The 21,255-nt window shown below is 43.6% G+C and overlaps 1 protein-coding gene across 1 annotated transcript in view; it reads left to right on the top strand.

The window, feature by feature from the left end:
* The window catches only part of LOC147711078 (arylacetamide deacetylase-like 4), a 122,956-nt gene extending 112,001 nt beyond the window's left edge, over positions 1 to 10,955 (top strand). Inside the window, exon 4 of the mRNA XM_086921891.1 lies at positions 8,898 to 10,955. Coding sequence (XP_086778017.1) covers positions 8,898 to 9,672 — 775 coding nt within the window. The 3' untranslated portion in view covers positions 9,673 to 10,955. The remainder of the gene's footprint in view (positions 1 to 8,897) is intronic.
* Positions 10,956 to 21,255: the final 10,300 nt, after the last annotated feature.

Here is a 21,255-nt window from a genome sequence, read left to right as displayed (position 1 = left end):
CTGCACTTTGCTGACATTTATCACTTGCTCAGAGCAAGCAGTAAATATAAGTGTAATAGTGCTGGAAATGGGAGAAATCATGTGGTTTTTCACCCAGTATTCAAGTTATTTATGCCACATTTTGGTCAAAGAGGGCTGTATTCAAGTTTTGGAATACCAGCTGTTTTACGTGTCCCTCAATCTGGTCAATTCATAATGAAGCCTATAAAATGAATTCATTTTCCAAGGAGTCCATCACAGCTGCTGAATATACATTTTTGAGGTCTTATGAAAATATTGTTGCAAGTAGTTTTTTATATTCATAACTTATCAGACAGAGGCAAATAATCACACGAGTGAAACAGACTGGATAGGCTTCATATGCCTGTGCTAAGATATCTGCTATTTGTATTTTTATCAATAATTTGGTCAAAGTGTGTGCTCTGGGACTGATTATATTTGGGCACCCTAACATTAGCTCACTATTTTGATTACTTGTTCCAGAGATCCTTCTGTGCACTAGCTGCAATTTTACCTTTTGTGTCAAAACTGACTGTACCATAATCTTATACTCCAAATTGTGGCAATCACCTCCCTTTCAATCTTCTCTTTTTTCACTGTTGTCCTCTTATTTCATAGTGGGCCTAGCCCCTCCTTCATTCTGTCACAGACCATACAACATATATCAGACCATCAACGGACGCTACTTCTAGCCTTCACTTTTACGTTGCATACTGCCTGGATCTAGGTTTGCTGCATTCCCTTCCCCGGTGTTTTCAACTGCCCGGCTGCCGCGCCAAATGCAAATGTGCATTCACCAATAGTGGTCTATTAATAGCATCCCATTGCAGCTCAGTCATTGAGATAGATCAGAGAACTACATCGAATCCTCACAAAGGTAGCGTGTTCCCTTTATTCCTTTTTCCCCCTTTGCCCTCAGTTAGAACATGGCCTATTTCAATATCCTTAAATGGGAGACTGTTTAAACATCATGGACATCGTTCACCTGAAAATGGCTTTAACGAGGTTTTAAAGATAACCTTGTTTAATATTTTATTTCAGTTTGGTGTAATTTTTCCCCTGTTTTTAATAGCGCCTGATGGCGCCTGGCCCTTACTTGCACTCTAACTTAAGGGAAACTCACCGCTGTTTGGCGGGTCCGCTTCCCGGCGCAGTTCCGCTTCGTAGCGCCATCTTGGGTGTGGATGGTGCCGATTCTTAGCGCTAATAGGCAGGCGTAACGCTCTAGTCGTCAGTAGGACGCTAGGCGTGTATTTAACTGAGGTAAACTGCTCGTTCTTCCTTCTTAGCTGCCAGTTGACCGGTGCATGCGCTTTGTGCACTTCAGGAATCGAGCTGCTGCTCGTTTTAAAGATAACCTTGTTTAATATTTTATTTCAGTTTGGTGTAATTTTTCCCCTGTTTTTAATAGCGCCTGATAGCGCCTGGCCCTTACTTGCACTCTAACTTAAGGGAAACTCACCGCTGTTTGGCGGGTCCGCTTCCCGGCGCAATTCCGCTTCGTAGCGCCATCTTGGGTGTGGATGGTGCCGATTCTTAGCGCTAATAGGCAGGCGTAACGCTCTAGTCGCCAGTAGGACGCTAGGCGTGTATTTAACTGAGGTAAACTGCTCGTTCTTCCTTCTTAGCTGCCAGTTGACCGGTGCATGCGCTTTGTGCACTTCAGGAATCGAGCTGCTGCTCGTTTTAAAGATAACCTTGTTTAATATTTTATTTCAGTTTGGTGTAATTTTTCCCCTGTTTTTAATAGCGCCTGATAGCGCCTGGCCCTTACTTGCACTCTAACTTAAGGGAAACTCACCGCTGTTTGGCGGGTCCGCTTCCCGGCGCAGTTCCGCTTCGTAGCGCCATCTTGGGTGTGGATGGTGCCGATTCTTAGCGCTAATAGGCAGGCGTAACGCTCTAGTCGCCAGTAGGACGCTAGGCGTGTATTTAACTGAAGTAAACTGCTCGTTCTTCCTTCTTAGCTGCCAGTTGACCGGTGCATGCGCTTTGTGCACTTCAGGAATCGAGCTGCTGCTCGTTTTAAAGATAACCTTGTTTAATATTTTATTTCAGTTTGGTGTAATTTTTCCCCTGTTTTTAATAGCGCCTGATAACGCCTGGCCCTTACTTGCACTCTAACTTAAGGGAAACTCACCGCTGTTTGGCGGGTCCGCTTCCCGGCGCAGTTCCGCTTCGTAGCGCCATCTTGGGTGTGGATGGTGCCGATTCTTAGCGCTAATAGGCAGGCGTAACGCTCTAGTCGCCAGTAGGACGCTAGGCGTGTATTTAACCGAGGTAAACTGCTCGTTCTTCCTTCTTAGCTGCCAGTTGACCGGTGCATGCGCTTTGTGCACTTCAGGAATCGAGCTGCTGCTCGTTTTAAAGATAACCTTGTTTAATATTTTATTTCAGTTTGGTGTAATTTTTCCCCTGTTTTTAATAGCGCCTGATAGCGCCTGGCCCTTACTTGCACTCTAACTTAAGGGAAACTCACCGCTGTTTGGCGGGTCCGCTTCCCGGCGCAGTTCCGCTTCGTAGCGCCATCTTGGGTGTGGATGGTGCCGATTCTTAGCGCTAATAGGCAGGCGTAACGCTCTAGTCGCCAGTAGGACGCTAGGCGGGTATATAACTGAGTCATGCTGACGCGCAGCGGATACGCGCTGCGGGGACGCCAGACTGACGCCGGAGTTACGCCAGAGTTCAGCCCGTCTGCGCCCGTCCGCGCTGAGGACGGGCTGCAGGACGGGCTGGACCCTGGGACTCCCGCTCTATCTCTCTCCTCTGTCCGGGATGACTTGTTTCGTACATTGCTGTCTCTGAGACTCCCTCTGCATCTCTGTCATCATCGGCTCATACCGGAGGTATTGCATAAGGCGCGGTCGTGCCCCTTTTGTAAATTATCTTTGAATTTCTCCAGTCAGGCAGTTAGGAATCCTCCTCCCCCTGTGGCTGGTAGGCTCATCTCCCAACCCAAACAGGGCTTTCTGATCAATGCACGATCCTTGATCAAACACAGGATAGAATTTCATGGTTTTGTTAACATGAGGCAACCTGACTGGGTTTTTGTCACCGAGACATGGGCCTCTGACTCCTCTGGTAACGACCTTCTTCTGGCCATACCTGAAGGTTATACCTTCCTGAGGTTAGATAGAGAACGTTGCAGAGGTGGTGGACTGGCTATTCTCTTTAAATCCAAAATCTCTTGCACCATCAAACCCTTATCGGTTCCTACGGACCCATTCGAGGCCTTATATTTCTGTTTTGTACATGCTCCATCGAGTTCCTTTTCTGGAATTCTACTATACAGACCCCCTGGTTCCAGAGTTAATTTCTGCCCAGAACTCTTTAGAATTTTGGAACCCTACTTTGGTAGACCTCATCTTACCATCTTGGGCGATATTAATTTTCATTTAGAGGATAGGCCCTCGAAAGACACCTCATCTTTGCTCAATTCGTTGGAGGCCTGCGACTTTGTCCAAAGAATTTTACACCCGACCCACAAGGCGGGGCACACCCTTGATGGGATTTTCTCTAATGACTCCAGATTAACTGTCGGCACGCCGGTACCGATAATCTGGTCTGACCATCTAGCAGTCCCACTGTCCCTGGACATCCCTTGCTCTGATGTTGATTTGGGCACTGGCAAAAAATGCTTCAAAAGGAGTTTCAGAAACTTTACAAATGAGGCTCTGGCCCCCTTCATCCATAATACTAACATCACATCCCAGCGGGTGGCGAATGAGTCGGCTCAAGAACTTACTGATGCTATCTCCAGAGCCGCAGACGAACTAGCCCCCCCCCTCTCTGAAATCTGTAGCTCGAAAGAAGCCAACTGCCCCTTGGTTCACAACTGCCCTGAGGCTTCTTAGACAAAAATGCAGACAGAAGGAACGAGGATGGCGCAAATCCTGGGATCCCAAAGATCGAGAAGTTTATAAGAGCCAGTTACGAGAATACAAAAGTAGAGTGATAAAGGAAAAACAGGACTACTTTACCAACTTAACCTGTTCTCTAACATCTTCTAAAGAGCTCTTTAAAATTGTGGACTCACTGTGCTCTCTCCAGGTACCAGATCCCGTGGTTGCCTCACAGGAGCTATGTAACAACATATCAGACTTCTTCTATAATAAAATAGATGATATCTATATAGCTCTACAATCACAGAGGAAATCTCTGAGTGCTGAGGACCTCTCTCGAATCAAACTGCTTGAATCTTGGAATATAGATGCCCCCCAGTCCCTCAATCATTTTCCTGCTCTTTCCTTGGAGGGACTCAATCTCCTTTTGGACAAAACGAAATCGTCTTCCCCACTGGACCCAGTCCCTTTGAAATTACTAAAGGACTGTAGGGATATCATACTTCCTCCGATGCTGGAAGTAATGAATGGAGCCTTGGAACAAGGTTCTTTTCCACTAGTCTGGAAGAAAGCTATTGTAAAGCCTCTTCTGAAAAAGTCCACCTTAGACCCCGGCATATTGAAGAACTTTAGACCCATATCTCTCCTGCCGGCCCCTGCCAAGATGTTGGAGACTCATTTGAACTTTCATCTTTCTAACTTCCTCGATGCTTCAGGCTTCTTGGATGGGTCCCAACATGGCTTTAGAAAGCTGCATAGCACGGAGTCTGCTTTGACTAAAGTCATGGATAACATCCGCAGGAAAGTCGATCTGGGTCAAACCACCGTGCTGGTACTGCTGGACCTTACAGCAGCATTCGATACCCTGTCTCCCCTTACTTTAACATCTAGGTTAAGGGAGGCAGGGGTAGAAGGACCAGCCCTCAGTCTCCTGAGCTCCTTCCTACATCAACGTGAGCAGCGTGTCATGCTAGGAGAGTACCTCTCTCCTGCTAAGTCTTTGCAATGTGGGGTGCCACAGGGGTCGGCACTGAGTCCGACCCTGTTTAATATCTACGTGGCCCCCCTTGCAAGACTAGTAAGATCTCAGGGGATGGAGGTAGTGTCGTATGCCGACGACACGCAGATTATGGTATCCCTGACCCACTCTGTGAATCTAGCCGCGTCAAACTTTAGGTCCTGCATGCAACTTGTTGCAGAGTGGATGATTTCCAACTCCCTAAAGTTGAACGGGGACAAGACAGAGGTCCTGGTCTTCGGCAAAGACCAGGGCATGTGGTCAGGTGAGTGGTGGCCCCCATCTTTAGGCATCTGCCCCATACCCACACAATCTGCCAGGAACCTTGGTGTCATTTTTGACACCCAGCTTTCTATGGAGCTCCAGGTCAATAGAACGGTGGCTACCTGTTGGGGCGTCATCAGGACTCTGAAAAGGATCGTCCACTATCTTTCCCCACAGGCACGGAAGCAGGTTGTGATCGCTCTTGGTGGCTCAAGGCTTGATTACTGTAATTCACTTTACGCCGGGGCCAACAAGGGCCTTCTGAAGCGCCTGCAGGTCATACAAAATGCGGCAGCGCGTTTTGCTCTTGCCCTGCCTTGGCTGTCATCTATGACCTTGGCGAGGAAGAATCTCCATTGGCTTCCTATTCCCTCAAGGATCATGTTCAAACTTCTCTGTTTAACATACAAGGCTTTAATTGCAGGACCGGCTGATGCCCTTGGATCCCTACTCACTAGGTATGTCCCGAACAGATGCCTACGCTCCAGTGAGCTTAACCAACTGGTAATCCCTCGAGCCAAGAAGGCCAGTTGGGGGAGTAAAGCCTTTTCCATTCTGGCACCCCAGATGTGGAATACACTCCCCCTTGAGATCAAGTCATTGCCGTCACTTGACCTCTTTAGGAAATCACTGAAAACCTGGCTTTTCATTAAAGCATACCAGTAAGCTCTGTTTCTGATTACTGACAGCTAGTTATTTGAGTTAGGCGCCTTGACGCCCATTGGGCATAGTTGCGCATTACAAATGCCATTTCATTCATTCATTCAACGTGATGGACAATATCTCTCCCCTGCATAAACCCACGTAACTAACAAGGGCAGCCCATGACATATATGTGAAAAGCAATTGCACCCTTAGACAGCTAAATGGCTGCTGAATTCTGCAAATCGGTTGCCGCTACATGAAATTTTATAGATGCTTTGATGTTTAAACCCGTAGAACTAGCACATACATTCATTAAGAGCAATATTGGTTCTATCCAGCCGCGCAGTCGTGATTTCCGTAGTATGAGTACAATCACATTGAACCTTCTAATGGTTTTACCGCTCAGAAACCATAAATTCAAATGAACAAATATAAATAAAAAGTGAGTGCTAAGGAAGTACAAATAAAAGTCATTTAAATTAACTCGGTACAATGTCGTCTAAATTCTTATTCCAATCATGCAACAACTTCTTTGAGGTCCAGCCAATGAACAAAACTGCTTGGGAAGCCAAATAAGTATTATTCCAAATTTGGGTTTGACAAACTTATTCTTTATAAAATCCAACAGCAGCAATGGCCATTCTGCTTAATGTAGCAGGTCCCATGGGAGATACATTTATTTTAAGCCTGCATTTTTCTGGGATATATTTATCCAGAAAAGCATCATTATAAGAAAAAAAAAACATTGTCTAATCCCTGATGAAGTCCCTGTTGGGGACGAAACGCGTTGACTGGGCTGCTGTTCTATTTTGTAAAGAATACATTTGCTTTGAAATATCATACCTTGGCTCCTGCATTATGTTGAAATCTATGAGAAGAATCTCAGTATTTTAATGACCATTACATCAAGCCAACTTTGGAATAATACTTACTTGGCTTCCCAAGCAATATTTGTGCATTGGCTGGACCGAAGGAAGATGCATGATAGAAAAAAGAATTTGGACTGACATTGTATTTAGTTAATTTAAATTTAGTAAAAAAGTTTAAGGACTTCCTAAGCACTCCATGTTTTTACGTATAGCTCTATATCTAGCTTTCTCTTCATATCAGATCGTGACCAAAAACTATGCATTTGCGGAAGGTTGTGACAGCCCAAATGTTCACGTGATTAACACCCTTACCTATAAACATTTCAGGTTTATGTTCTGTTGCTAATTGTTTCTGTTCTGTTGCTAATTGCATCACTTTAAAAACCAATCATAGCCTTTTCTGACTTTCGCCATTTTCGTTGGGGGCCGGAACTGTAGCTGTGTTCACTATTCCTGAAATAGAGACTTCTAAATAAATAAGTCATTTTTGCTTATTCTGCACATGGAAATGTAGTTACTGAATTTAAGCTTTCTGGGCAAAAGTGACCATAGGTAGTGAGCTTGTACATGTGATGGATTGGTTCCTGGGATGCACCTGCAAATTTAGGGGCATATTTAAGAAAGTTTTTTGTCGCCTGTGTTCCAGGCAAGGCAATGCAAGGGGCACGCAAAACCTAGATGAGATTTACCAAGCCACGCTAGGTCACCTTGCATGGTTCTGCATGGCTTTGTAAATTTGGAGTAATGCAAGGCAGCTCAAGTCAATACCTTCCATTACTGTACGTGCTTGGGGTTGTTATTTGGGTGGAGTGTGGGTGTTCCACACGTCCACCCATGTATTTTGAGGCAGTCTCAGATTTATCAACAGTGGTGGACCTGGGAATGCTTCAGAATTGTACACCTTCTCATCAGAGGTGCAACAAGGAGACATAGCTTTATTTTTCCTCGCTGATTCCTCTTTCTAAGTGTGGTGCATTTTTCAGCATACTTAGAGAGACTAATACACTTATAAGGATTGTTTTTGTTTTTGCGGGTGTCCCTTCCTGCACAAAAACAACACTACCTGTAATGCACGCATCCTTGCTCCATTGCACAAGAGTGCCTGCGTTGGCACTAGTCTGCTAATTGTGCACCAAAACAGGCAGAGGACAGGATGCCCCATATCTTGGTAGATATGGTGCATTCCTATCCTCTCACGTAGTGCAGAGCAGCACGTTGTTTCTCTGTGTTGCATTGCATGAAAGAACGATAACTGTGGGCCTTAATCCTTAACACAGCCTGTAGTGCTGCCTTCAATGGCTGTAATGCTTTGACATAAATAGATTTATTCCTTTATCTGGGAAGTGTTTTGAATAGACAATGGCGGTTGTTGGACACTAATTTAGTGACCATGCAAGTGATCAATAAGACTGTAGTACATCTATTTACCGACTCTAGAATACCGAATTTTACCGATTCGGTATTCTAGATTTGGTAAATGAAATGTAGGAAATAATTCGGTAATTTTTACCGAATCGGTATGATTCGGTAATTACCGAATCAGTATTTACCGATTCGGTAATTGCCATTGATTCCTATGGGCCTTGAGACCCATAGGAATCAATGTCAATTACCGAATCGGTAAATACCGATTCGGTAAAATTACGAATTGTCAAGGGGGACAGAGTGTCACTTTGACACCCTTTTGCACCCCGGATTCTGGCTTGTGTGCCAAGTGACACACATACATGCCCTTAGGGCATGTATGTGTGCCACATGGCACAGGTGTACATGCACAGATGTGCATGTACACTGGAATTCGTTATTTACCACAAAATATTATTTTGTGGTAAATAACGAATTCTTAAGAGCCTATGGCACTGTTTTCAGTGCCACCTACATTTAGATTTACCGATTTGGTAAATTTACCGATTCTGTATTTTATCGAATCGGTAAATTTACTGATTCTGTAAAATTTAAGGCCCCTACATATCAAAAACCAAATACCGATCGGTAACGGCCGAAATCGGCCGTTACCGACCGGTATTTGGTGTCCTACATCGGGCCCCTAGAGAGGTATTCATTAAAAATACTGAGATTTACATAGCATTCAACTAGTAAGATAAATTCTTTAGCACACATCACTGTCCGAATTTTTCTTGGTACCTAAATAGTGGTCTTGCAGAAGGTGCTCGGCCCATTGCACAATATTACCCTCTCCCAGGTATTATGTCTGTTTGATAAATGCAAAATGTAATGCTAATATTTTTAATTTTATAGCTATCGATTGTCACCGGAGCACAGATATCCCGCTCACTATGAAGACTGCTTCAAGGCCACAGTGCATTTTCTGAAGACGGCAGAAGACTATGGAGTGGATCCTTCCCGGGTCATTATTAGTGGAGACAGTGCTGGGGGCACCCTCGCTGCTGCAGTGTGTCAAGGACTGGTGGACCGAAAAGGTCTCACAAAGCCATGTGCTCAGGTCCTCATCTACCCACTGGTCCAGATGGCAGACTTCAATCTGCCATCCTACCAGCAGAACCGCTCTGTCCCCATTTTGTACCGTGAACGTGCTGCGTTCTATGTTCTGCAATACCTCAATGGGGATATTTCTCTGATTGAAGAAGTATTAGAAGGCGAGCATGTTCCAGGCGATAAAAAATTAAAGTTTCAAAAGTGGCTGAGTTCTGATAATATCCCTGATGAGTTTAAAGTAAGAGGTTATAAGCCACATACAGTCAGTTTAGAGGCAGAAAATGTCTTTGACCAGGTCAAGGATGCATTTGAAATGGCATCTTCTCCACTTCTATCTGAAGATATGATCATTTGCAGTCTACCAAAGGCTTACATTTTGACATGTGAATATGATGTGCTTAGAGATGATGGACTGTTGTACAAGAAGAGACTTGAGAACAGTGGAGTTCCCGTGACCTGGTACCATATGAGAGATGGCTTCCATGGAGAGATCGGCTTTTTTGATGGTAGCTTACTTGCATTCCCATCTGCAAAACTAGCAGTAGATGATATTGTGAATTTCATTAAAAGTGCATGAAATGTTATTTGTACTCTCCTTGCAGACACTTTTTTAGAAAACGTTGTAAAAAGGTATTTATTTGAAACAGAACAAAGATTCGATCTTCATCATGTTCACATCTAGACCACTTTTTGATAATTCACAGAATTCTCAAGAAGAAATATTAGATATATTATATTCTTATTGTATACATAGAATTCTACAGTGTTCTAATTTCGTTCTCTGTGAAAATAGTATTTAGAAATCTCAATCTGTTGTCAAGTAAGAAATGTTAGCCAACATTAGTAACATCCCCTCATTTTATTCCACCATTGCATTCCTAATCACTAGCAGACACTTTGTATTCTTTGCCTTATGGTGTTTCTATAATGTAGAGTGATGACAAATAACTTTCTAGAAACTATGTAGACAAAATGGTGATTTCTGTCTAGCAGCAAACCCAGTTCTCACTAAGGGGTTCTTATAGGTCCCCTTCCATTTAACTAATAGGACCAAAGCCCAGTTGACCAAATCCATACCAGGGTGTATGTAGGTTGTGAAATGCTTGATTCTGACTTTGTGTCTGTATATTGGTAGGACAGGTTTCCTGGGTCAGCAGCAAAAGCTGTGCTAGCAAGGTGAGTAACACCAATAGCCGACTTAACAGCAGCAGACTTGGTGTGCTAACAGGGTCGTTGATTATTCTCCCATACTGGGATTCAGTTTGCGTTCAGAGAGCTCGGATTCTTTGTACCACGACCTAGTTCCTAGCAGATAATTAAAAAATATGGAACGTCATGATGGTGTTTTTTTAACCATTTAAAGATTGATTTTTATAATAATAAAATTTGAAACAGATTACATGAAATACATTTCTCCTTCTAGATCAATACATTTCTCACATTAATCCCTTTAGGTACATCATATGCAATGCAAAACAAAATACAGATTGAAATATTTTACCAGCATAAGTATTTGCTGATGTGGGATGGGGACTTTAACCACATTACTATCATGTTTGTTCTTCCATGCCAAAATAATTGAGGACTGGCTCATCTGGGCCCTACTGGAGACCTCTAGGAATATGTTGAATGATACAGTTTCTAGGAATCACCTCAACCTTCTTCCGCCTGCTTGGGAGTCTCCACATAATTTCTAGCTGCCTCTTGCTCTTCACCACCATCGCCTTTAACCGTGCTAGGTACAGCATTGATGTCTGCACTCCAGCCACAGAAATGCGTTCTTGTGTAGCACTGTCATTGCGCCAGTGCTTGTATCCAGAAAAGAAATTTCTGCAACACTAATAAAACTGTGCAAAGTGCCTCAACTCACTGCTAATGTATTTTGTTCTGTCGCCTTTAACATCATGTGTGATGTCATAAGCAACACAATGGTAGGTATTTTGCTGTCTTTGCTTAGTAGAACTGACAATTTACATTCATTTTGAGTTTTTTTGGGAATAATCTTAACCCCTTGGCTGCGGCGGTAATTCCGCCGCTGCGCTAGGGGAAAGGGGGGGGGGGCGCGCGGCTCCGCCATGCTTGTGACAGGACCACTCCGTCACGAGCCACTGGCGTGCTGTGCTAATGACGGAGAGGTTCCATCATGGCCCCGCCCGCTCAATAGAACACGCCTCACAGACGCGGAATTCTATCATCATGGGCGGGGCGGCCGCGCCGTGACGGAACCACTCCGTCATTAGCACAGTGCGCCCGTGGCTAATGATGGAGTGGTTCCGTCAGGAGCACACAAGGGGTTAATGACCCTTAGATTTATGTTGCTTTTTAGGGGAAAAAGCGAGGGTTTTACACAAAGCTTTATTATTCTTTTCAATAAAGAACCATATATTTCTCTACACAAGGTTTTTCAGTAAATCTTTCTTTTCTGATGTACTTTGTTACCTGGCAACCGTAAGGACAAGCTGCGCATTCTGCTCTCAAGCTTCACACCCGTGAACCAGCTGTACACAGTCTGATTATGAACAGTAACGTCTGGGCAGACAGCATGTGCCCTGAAACTCCAGTCATATGCAGTGAACTCTTGGTGCAGAGTGTCCCTTTTTGCCATGCCATATGCCTAGCCCATGTACAACAAAGTCCACTGCACCTGAAAATTGGGCTCAACCTGCTGTCTTTGGTCGCACTATATCTCCAGCTTGCCTGGACCAGGAGATTACTGGTCATGAGCTTTAATTTTACACAGCAGGCTTAAACCATATGGCATGGGTTATGGCAGTGCTCTGAACCCAGTTCCCATGGCCCAGAATCCTTACATTCTTCAGTCATATGCAGCAGACTCTGGGTGCTCTGTGCCACTTCTGGCCAAACCGTGTGCCCAGCCTCATGCACGAAAGCACATTGAACTTGACCTGTAATTGTTCCACTCACTGAGCCCATCTCCTGTACTGTTCAGATGCAATTGGCCTTTTTTGAGGTGCTATGTGGGGTTTGGGTGTAGAGCATGACCTCTGACCACTCTATGTGCCCTACCTCAGAAAACACAGGCACATGGATTCCTGGAATAGGCCCAGCTGTGCATGTCCTTTTGTCATGCAGAGGAAGCTGTCCTGGGGCCCCAATTTCACCCAATTCCTGCGCCCAACAAATTCACCAATACTTCTGCCCAAGGCCATGCATGGGCACCTAGTCCAATGTGCCCAGTTCCCCTAGCTGTTGCCCTCTGTGGCCAAAGGCACTGGAATATTCCCACAAATCATAGCCGAGTAATCTTGAACAAAAAGCTGTTTTTGGTTGTTTTTGATCACGTTTTTAAATTCAAGTACCAGAAGAGCATTATTTTAGTTTTTGGTTCTCAAACTCTTTGTGCCCGTTTAGGTTTTCTACCTGGGATTAAGTGCCATTATCTGTCCTTCTGATATGGTACCCGATACCCACTGGGGTTGGGAGGTGCATCATGTACCCCTAATTAACTCCTCAAACTTCTTGCTTTGGCTAGTGGTGGTATTTGTAATTTCTTCAATCATAAATGCCAATCCAATTGTGGGTTTTTCCCCCAAGTATGTTGAGAAAACTTACATCAGCCTATCACACTTGTTTTCCAATTAACTGTGGGCCTAATTACAATGTCGGGCGAACACTGTATTGGTCTGGAACAACCCGGCCTTTGGTCGGTGGTTCAAAAGTAGGATTACAATGTGACAGCCCATAGGGCAGTCGCAAACATGCATTTTACTATGGAAGCTTGTGCGGCTGGCAGAAAAGGCCTGCAGCTCAAGCTTTCGTTGTAAAATGCATGTTTTGATAAATCTCTGCACCGTGTGGCACTGGTGCCTGCCACAAAGTGCAGAGATGTTTAGAGGGGGATCATAGGTGGCCCCCAGACCCCATAGCGGAGGGCCGGTGGGCGAAGCGGCCACAAAGTCACTTTCCGCCTGCCTTTTCATGGCGGGCGGGCTGCCATGAAAGGGGAGGCGGAAAGTGCCATCATAGGGGAATATGGTGCCTTCCAATGCACCAACAGGCTCCTTGAGCCTGTCAAGAGCGCCATGGGAGGTCCCTCCACCCTATGCTGCAGGGCCAGATGTCAGTCCAACCAACATCATAATCAGCCCCTATGTGTTCTCAGACCGAACAGCTCTAAAAACCAACTTTGAAGACATACAGAATCTAAACTTTTTAAAAACTCATTGAAACTTTTAAAATATAAATAATGAAAAGAATGACCATACAGGGTTTACAAATCAACCCTACCACAAAAAAGGTCTATTATGGAAAAAGTGACCTTATTTTCACCAAGTTCTGTATATTTGATTCAACAATTTCTGCTTTAGGGTAGGGCAAAATTCCTATGGGACTTTACTTGCAAAAGGCTACTTTTAGAACAGCACTAAAAACTATGCCTTCCGTTGATTGGGCTACACAAAGTTTAGAATCCAGCGTCTGAGATGGGCACACAAAGCGTCTGCCAAAATTCGTAAAAAATCATCAAATAGAGTCAAAGTTGCTTTCAAATCAAAAAATAAGTTTTCTTATGGAAGTATTAGTTAAATGCAACTACACAGCTACTATCGCCGCCAGGGATAGTGCCTCTGTTCTTAAGTTATGAGCATTTGTCTAACACATTCATACCATTTGTGTGGCCTTGCAGCAGTTCCAGAACAAGTGCGCTCCCGCTACCTTTGAAAAGAATAGGAAATAAGGTGCCTCATTTTTTCAAAATAAACCCTTATTATTTATGATCTGTACTTTACTGTTTTGGAGTCACATTATCTGGTTGAGATGATTGTAAGTATATTTTACTACTTGATGTTTGATTCTTGAAAGAGATTAATATTAACAAATAGTTTATTTTTCGAGGGCTAGTATATAACAATGGATGCAGAGCAAGGTCCTAGTGTGGGGGTGTCGAGTGACGTTAATGAGGAGGTCGGTAAAAAACAATAGGGAATGAAATGAGAGTGCAGGTTAAGAAAACTTTGGATAATATTTTATCACAGAAAAAGTGAAAATATAGAGACTCTTGTGAGGAATTTATTTCTTTATCAGAGAATGAAGAGAAAAGAATAAGGTGGTAAAAGGTTAAAGACAAAAGACAGAGGAAGTGGATATGAGGAAAGGCGGTAAAGGTGGATTTGACTCCATGAGAAATAAGTGTCCCTAGCGGCACAAAAAAAGGGTTCCTTGTTGACATGTTAAGAGTGAGTGTCTTGAATGACACAATAGAAGAGGAGTTTAAAAACTATGATATGTTATCACCTGGCAATAAGAACAGGGATTTGGATGAGTATATCTTGGATATAACTCAGGATGATTAATTTGATGAGGAGTTTGTGGTAAATTTGAGGGCAAACTCAAAAGAGGTCCTGAAGAATCAGTTGGAAGAGGATATGTTCTCTCCTTATAACATTAGACACCCAAGAAGCTGTGAATGGTGGCCAATGAAGCTTGGAAGCCGTTTTATAAAGGAATGGTTGAGAAAACCATTGGATAAGGAGAGTGCTGAATGCAGAATGTTCACAGCCAATAATAGAAGAGAAAGTATACATGAGACCTAATTTAGAACCGGAGAGGATCAGTTTCTTATTCAGAATGGGCAGAGACCCAAGGAGGGGGTTAGAGCGCTCTTTGAAACAATGCCAGGGTAAGCAGTTAGACATCTTGGGTCCTTTAGCCAGGATCTTCAACATGGCAGAGGAAGCGAATATTAATGAAAATGAGGTGGATTTAGAACTAGATGATGGAGCCAGGGGGCAATTATTCTTCTTGGTAATGCAAATGCAGTCTTGATGGCTGAGTGGAGGAAAGCGATTCCTATGAAAAGTAGCCTTAAGTTTGGTGATCTGGCTGAGAAATAACCTAGTGAAGATCCTAAATGTTTATTATTTTGTGATGGACTAGTAAAGAGTTTAGGTAAATATATGGAAACGTTCACAGCTTTAGACAAAGCACGGGTTAATATGATGAAGGGTTTTAGGGCTGGAGTTTTAGGAAGGGATTCAACGGTCACACTAAAATAGTCAATAACGAGAATACAGTAGGGGATATCGACCCGCAGCAATTTTCTACATGAGTAGAGGAAGAAATAGACAACCAGGAAGAGGTAGAGGCACAAGTTGCAGTTTCCAAGGACCTCGAGGTGAGTACAGGGACTGTCTTTGATTTTATCCAAGAAAAGGTAGGAGGACGCTAAAGGGGTTATGGTAAAGAGTGGAAAGAGACCACACAATATCCATGGATCTTAAAGACAGTTTAGGATTTTGAAATAGTTTGTGGAGTCTCCACAACAAATGAAAGAATAAAGAGAGATATGTTGACAAAAGAGAAGGAGTTGATTGTAGACTCTGAGATGGAAACCACGCTTCAGAAAGTAGCTATTACACAGATAGAAGAGAATGCAAAAGGCTTTATAAGTACAGGGATTTTGGTACATAAAAAAGACAAAGGATAGAGACTGGTTATAAACCTAAAAGAACTGATCAAGTACTTAGTTTGCAGACATTTCAAATTGAGGGTGGGGGGGAATCCATTGTTTGAGGGATATGTTGCTAAAGGACACCTGGTTAGGAACAGTCAGCAGTTTCTGCAGTTCCGATGGAGGAGAAGGTTATATCAGTTTCAGTGCCTTCCATTTGATTTATCTTCTGCTCCATGGTACTTCACAAAGGTGAGGAGAGTAGTTATGGCTTTTCTATGAGAAAGGGGCATACGACTAAAAGTGTATTTAGAAAACCTTTTAATTATGTCTCAGGACAGGAGATCCTATTAGTAGTAAAGATAGTGAATTTTACTCACTGTCTGAACATTCTGGGGGCTCTGATTTGGAGGGCGACCTGGATGACGAGGCGGAGACCTCATCGCTTGAGATTACCATCAAGGACACAACGCTTATTACTGTGGTAAACCAACAAGTGGATAGCAATTGGGGTGATGAAATCTCTGGTGGGGATGTATCTGATACAGACCAAGTTTCAACGCCGGGTCAATCAGGCCAAGTAGGCTCAGTCGACCAAACCAACTACAGCTACACCCCGAGACTACAAGCCAAGCTGCACTAGATGTCATTTTAAAGGCAATTTCGGATCAACCCCTGGAGGCTAAGGCTGAGCATCTGAAAACTCATACTGCCTGTAAAAAACTCCAGAATACAGTGTGGCGGCTGTCGAAATCATGTAACGATTTTACAGAAAGAATGGTAGAGGCAGAAAGCCGTATCTCCTCATTGGAAGATCAAGTGACACACAACCAAATTGACATTGATGGTTTCAAGGCTCAGAAGGATGATGTCCACATAAAACTGGTTGATTTGGAGAATAGACTACGCCGTAATAACTTACGTATTTTGGGTGTGCCCGAAGGATGTGAGGGACAGGACATACGGCAGTTTGTCGTCAAACTTTTTGAGGAGGCTTTCCCCGAGGTTAAGCAGTGGCATTGGTCTCAGGAGATTCAACGGGCACATCGCTTTCCATTTCGACAGTGACCAGCATGAGCCACGCAAGGCTCTCAATGTCCATGTGCTATTTTGATATCATTAAACAATTTTCTGGCAAGACAAACACTATACGACCTTGCAAGACCGGATAACAAGCGTTCTGGGAAGGGTGTGGAATTTTTTTGTGCGCCCAGATTATTGCCATGCCACTGTAGAGAACCGCTGGCGGTTACGTCAGCTGATTGCTCCATTTCAACTGATGGGTGAACAAGTTTCCCTTCTCCAGCCGTCTACTTTAAAAATTGTGTACAAGGGGCAGAACCGGTTCTTTACATCTGAGGCCCCAGCTAAGGAATATCTGAATTCATTAGTGTGAGGGGTTGTTATAAGTATTGCATGATCGACTTACTTTATTGGTTTTCTACCCTCATGCTTTTTTCTCCCTATTTAACGGATTCGCTCAAACACTGTGAGTTGTTCTCACACACATCTACAGGGCGGTAGGCCCTTTTGCCTTAGTTTTGGGGGAGGGTCACATGAGGTGGGAGGGTGGGTGGGGTGGGGTTGGTGGAGGGTTTGGGGGGTCACGGGGGGCTGTGTGGGGGTTAAAGGGGGAAAAGACAGTTCAAAGCTATAAAGCTTCAAGAGCAAATGTATTGTTTTTTTTTGTCAACTGTGGGAGTCATCATCTAATGTGCAAATTAAGATTTGATGGCTAGTCATAATTTTCGTATGTGTTCATTTAATGTTTGTGGCCTAAATAATATTCTTAAACGTAGGCGAGTGCTGCACGAAATACGATTGATTCAGCCGGATATTATTTGTCTCCAGGAGACTCATATTCCATGGGCGAACAAGAACGTTTTGACGGAGTTTGGGTACGCAGTATTGGCTACCTCACAACAGTAATAACAAGGAGGGTCAGAAGGGAATATTTATTGACCGAGCATTGTTATCGTCCCTTAAGGATTATCAACTAATTATAGAAATAACAATAGGTCACTAAAAGGAAACTATCTAAAAACTGTGTTAACTAAGGGGTACAGTCACGAAGTCCATAAAGAATGATACGTGGTGACCATCAATGATTCCCATCAGATACCCGTCCTGTACCGCCCTACATCATTTGGGATCCTTCAGCCGAAGGAAGTGATGTACATCCACTATGGATTAGGTAGACTGTAGCCTAATTAAGTGGAGAAGAACTCAGATGTAGTGGCTCAATTGAATGGCATCAGGGGGTAAAACTGAATAGCAGTGCAAAAAATGTAGTGAAGTGACAGTGCTAAGTGTAAAAAGAATTGGTTAAGATTGGGTTGTGGAAGTGGAAAAAATATTTTAATAGTATCCTATCCACACCCAAAGGTAAAAACAGTGCAAAGTAGTGTCGAACAAATAACTACTCAGATGGACTAGGTCGACATGTTTCTGTGGTGGACATGGAGTCTAAAGATCTCCTCCTGCTTCATCAGGACCTTAATATTAATGCTACTGCATAATGTGAACAAATAAATGAAATTGTATCACCTGGAATTCGCCTGTTCAGAGGATCCATATGGTCACAAAATGACAGTGGACGAACAGACAAACAAAACAAAAAAAGGTAAACACAGTTATTGACGATAGTTTACACAACACATACTGTATGTGGTTATTTGTATTAGCCAATTCTATTATTGGTCACTGGGTCCTATCTAATGGACCATTTTGTAAATGCCATTTTATCTTAGACAGAAATGACGGATATAGTGATATCCACTCACCCGGTTTGCGGGGAATACACACCCCACCTCACCTGGCTACAGCGCAGGTAGAAACGGAGCACCGCTCTAAAGGAAGAAAGGAAGAAGGAAAAATAAAGGAGGGACTAAAAACTGTGTCAATTGCATAAGTTGAGATAACAGATTAAACCCTGAGGTTGTTTTATGTATATACACGTTTTGACTGATTTGCGAGTAATCACATACAATCTGAAGTGAAATATTCGCATACTCAAACGTTTACAAGAGTCAGCTATGTGGGCTTAAATGCTGCTCTGTGTGCGCTCATCATCGGGAACGCTGGCTCGAGTTATCCGTTAAGTGTTATGAAAACAGTAAGTGAAGGAGGGCACAGGATGCGTTGAAAGAAATAGGTGGACCCAACTATTCTCGTTACAGATGCAAGCTGCAAGGAGAAGGGCAACACGTTTTCGTGCGCCTATTTTTACAGAAGTGCAACAGAGAACAAAAACGCTAGCTCGAGCTATCACTTAATTGTACACTTGAGAAAATACGTAGACCAGACTATCCTCGTTCCAGATGCAAGCTGCAAGGAGAAGGGCAACGCGCTATCGTGCGCCTATTCTTACAGAAGTGCAACAGAAAACCAAATCAGAAAACCCAAACATTTGTGGCTCCCGGCGCGCTTACCTGTCCGTCGGTACTCCGGACATCCGTCTAGGCTGTCATAGAGGGAGGTACCTAGACGTCTAGGCTGTCATAGAGGGAGGTACCTAGAAGTACAGGAAGCGGCCAATTAAGCACAATGGTTGCGTGCAGTGGAGTCACGCGATGACGTTGAATAGTATCACGTGATCATGCGTGAAAACGTCTAAGGTTTGATGGGATATGTAGTTTGAGCGTGCAATCTCGGCATGCTTTCAGTAAACAAATTGATTGCGCTTAGAAAAAAGAGCCTACGTAGCTAGGATCGGTTGTCTCATATATACGTTTGTGTGACTTTATATATAAAATAGAGGGAGATGATGCCCCTAATTGCGTGAGCGCTGGGTGGTGCTACACAGGGAACTAGACGATGTGTATAATTCATTTGTGGTCTTATCGTTGCATGAATGTTTCAAACGGATTATCCCAGATTACATATTGTGATAGCGAAATGGGCGCCTAATTGTAAAAAGACAGTCGTGTGTTCTTATGTCTGCGCTCAAAATAGAAACTCTGAGAGGCTCCTAGTCGGACAATATCTATTGGTGAATATGATCAGCTCATAAAACAGATTAGTGTATCCACTTGCCTGTTGTGATTCATGGTGTTAATATCACTTGGCTGAGAAGCCCAGTCGCCAGCCGAACAGCATGAGATGTAAAGCAGTAAATATTTGTCGGATTTACAATGACATCCACGGGATGTCCTCGTTCAATCCCGTCTTATCAGTCTGCAACTTGTACACCCATCTTTGTTCTCGTTTGAAAAGGAATTTACTTATATCTGAAATGTGAGCGGGAATTACTGGTTGTTCCAGAACAGTCCAAGGTAGGTCAGTGGGTAGATGTTGTGCTGTTAGGAAGTGATTGGTGAGTCTAGTTGCTTGTTTACTACACCGTATTGAACTCTTGTGTTCTGATATTCTTAACTTCACTTTACGAGTGGTCATGCCCACATACCTCTTCTTGCACGGACAATCGATTAAATATATGAGATTAGCACTATTGCAGTTTGTGAACCTGTGTTGTTCCCAGGCTCGTTCCGTGCCAATATTGATTGTTGTAGATCTTGTTGTTTGAGGGCAGGCTGCACATTGACCGCACAGGTGATGTCCTGTGACTGCAGGCATGTTCCACAGGGTACCAACAGCTCTAGGAATTTCATTCCTTGGTCTAGTGTGGACTAGTTTGTCCTTCAAATGTTGTCCCCTTTTGAAGGCAAAGAGCGGGGGAGGCAGTGTGTCCTTGCCGGTATTGAGAATGTCCCAATGTCTCTTGACAATTTTTGTGATTTGGTTGGAAAGCATGCCAAACGTGCTGACGCATGTCATGCGTTCGGTCTTAGGTTTGGGAGGCTGAACTTCTAATAAGCTGGCTCTGTTGTTATTGGCCGCCCGTTTTTTTGATAGTTGGATCAATCTTTTGGGGTATTCCTTATTTGCCAGGTCTAGTGCTAAACCCTTGGCATGTGTCTCAAAGGATGTACGATTGGAAAAATTTCTATGTATGTGTAAAAATTGCCCATAGGACAAGTTGTCACGCAGGGACTTCGGATGGCAACTATTGTAATTGAGCAAGGAGTTGCGTGCCATCGGTTTACGATAGAGTTCCGAAGCCAAACCAGTAGGCGTGCTGTAGATTAAAAGATCCAGAAATGCCAATCTATGAGCATCATATACCTCACAACAGTCCACAATGAATCGGGGGGTGGCTATATTGGGGCGGCACTCGATTGTTACAACGGTAAAGACTAAAGTCGATACCCTAGGACGATGGGCAATTGTTGAGTGCATCATAGGAAATGTTGTCGCTACGATATGCACGGTATATGGGTCAAATATTGACGATACCACCGTCCTGGAGATTTTGAATGTTGAGCTTGCTCTGTGGGGTACACCGCTATTTTTACTTGGTGACTTTAATATTCATGGCGAGGCGACCATCTGGGATTCTAAATTTAGTGGCTATGTGGGTAGGAAGCCGAAGATATTTAGAGAGCTACGACAATTATTGCTTCAACATGGGCTGTTAGACGGGTGGCCCTTGGCAAATCCAAGAGATCCTGGCTTTACCTTTTTTTCTTCCTCCCATAAAAAATGAGTGCGGCTTGATTATATTTTTATAACCAGCTTTCTTGCGGCTGGTGCTCAGATGTCTGTAATGCCACGTATCACATCTGATCATGCCCCGGTTGTTATAGACATGCCTTTGCTTAAAATCCAGCGTATACAACGGACATTTACATTTAATAAGAAACTTCTTTCGGATGCAACTTATGTACGGCAAGTTTTAGATTGGGCCCAGCA

This window comes from Lissotriton vulgaris, chromosome 5 (genome assembly GCF_964263255.1).
Source record: "Lissotriton vulgaris chromosome 5, aLisVul1.2, whole genome shotgun sequence".
NCBI classification, from domain to species: domain Eukaryota; kingdom Metazoa; phylum Chordata; class Amphibia; order Caudata; family Salamandridae; genus Lissotriton; species Lissotriton vulgaris.
This window is presented reverse-complemented; position numbering and strand designations above follow the sequence as displayed.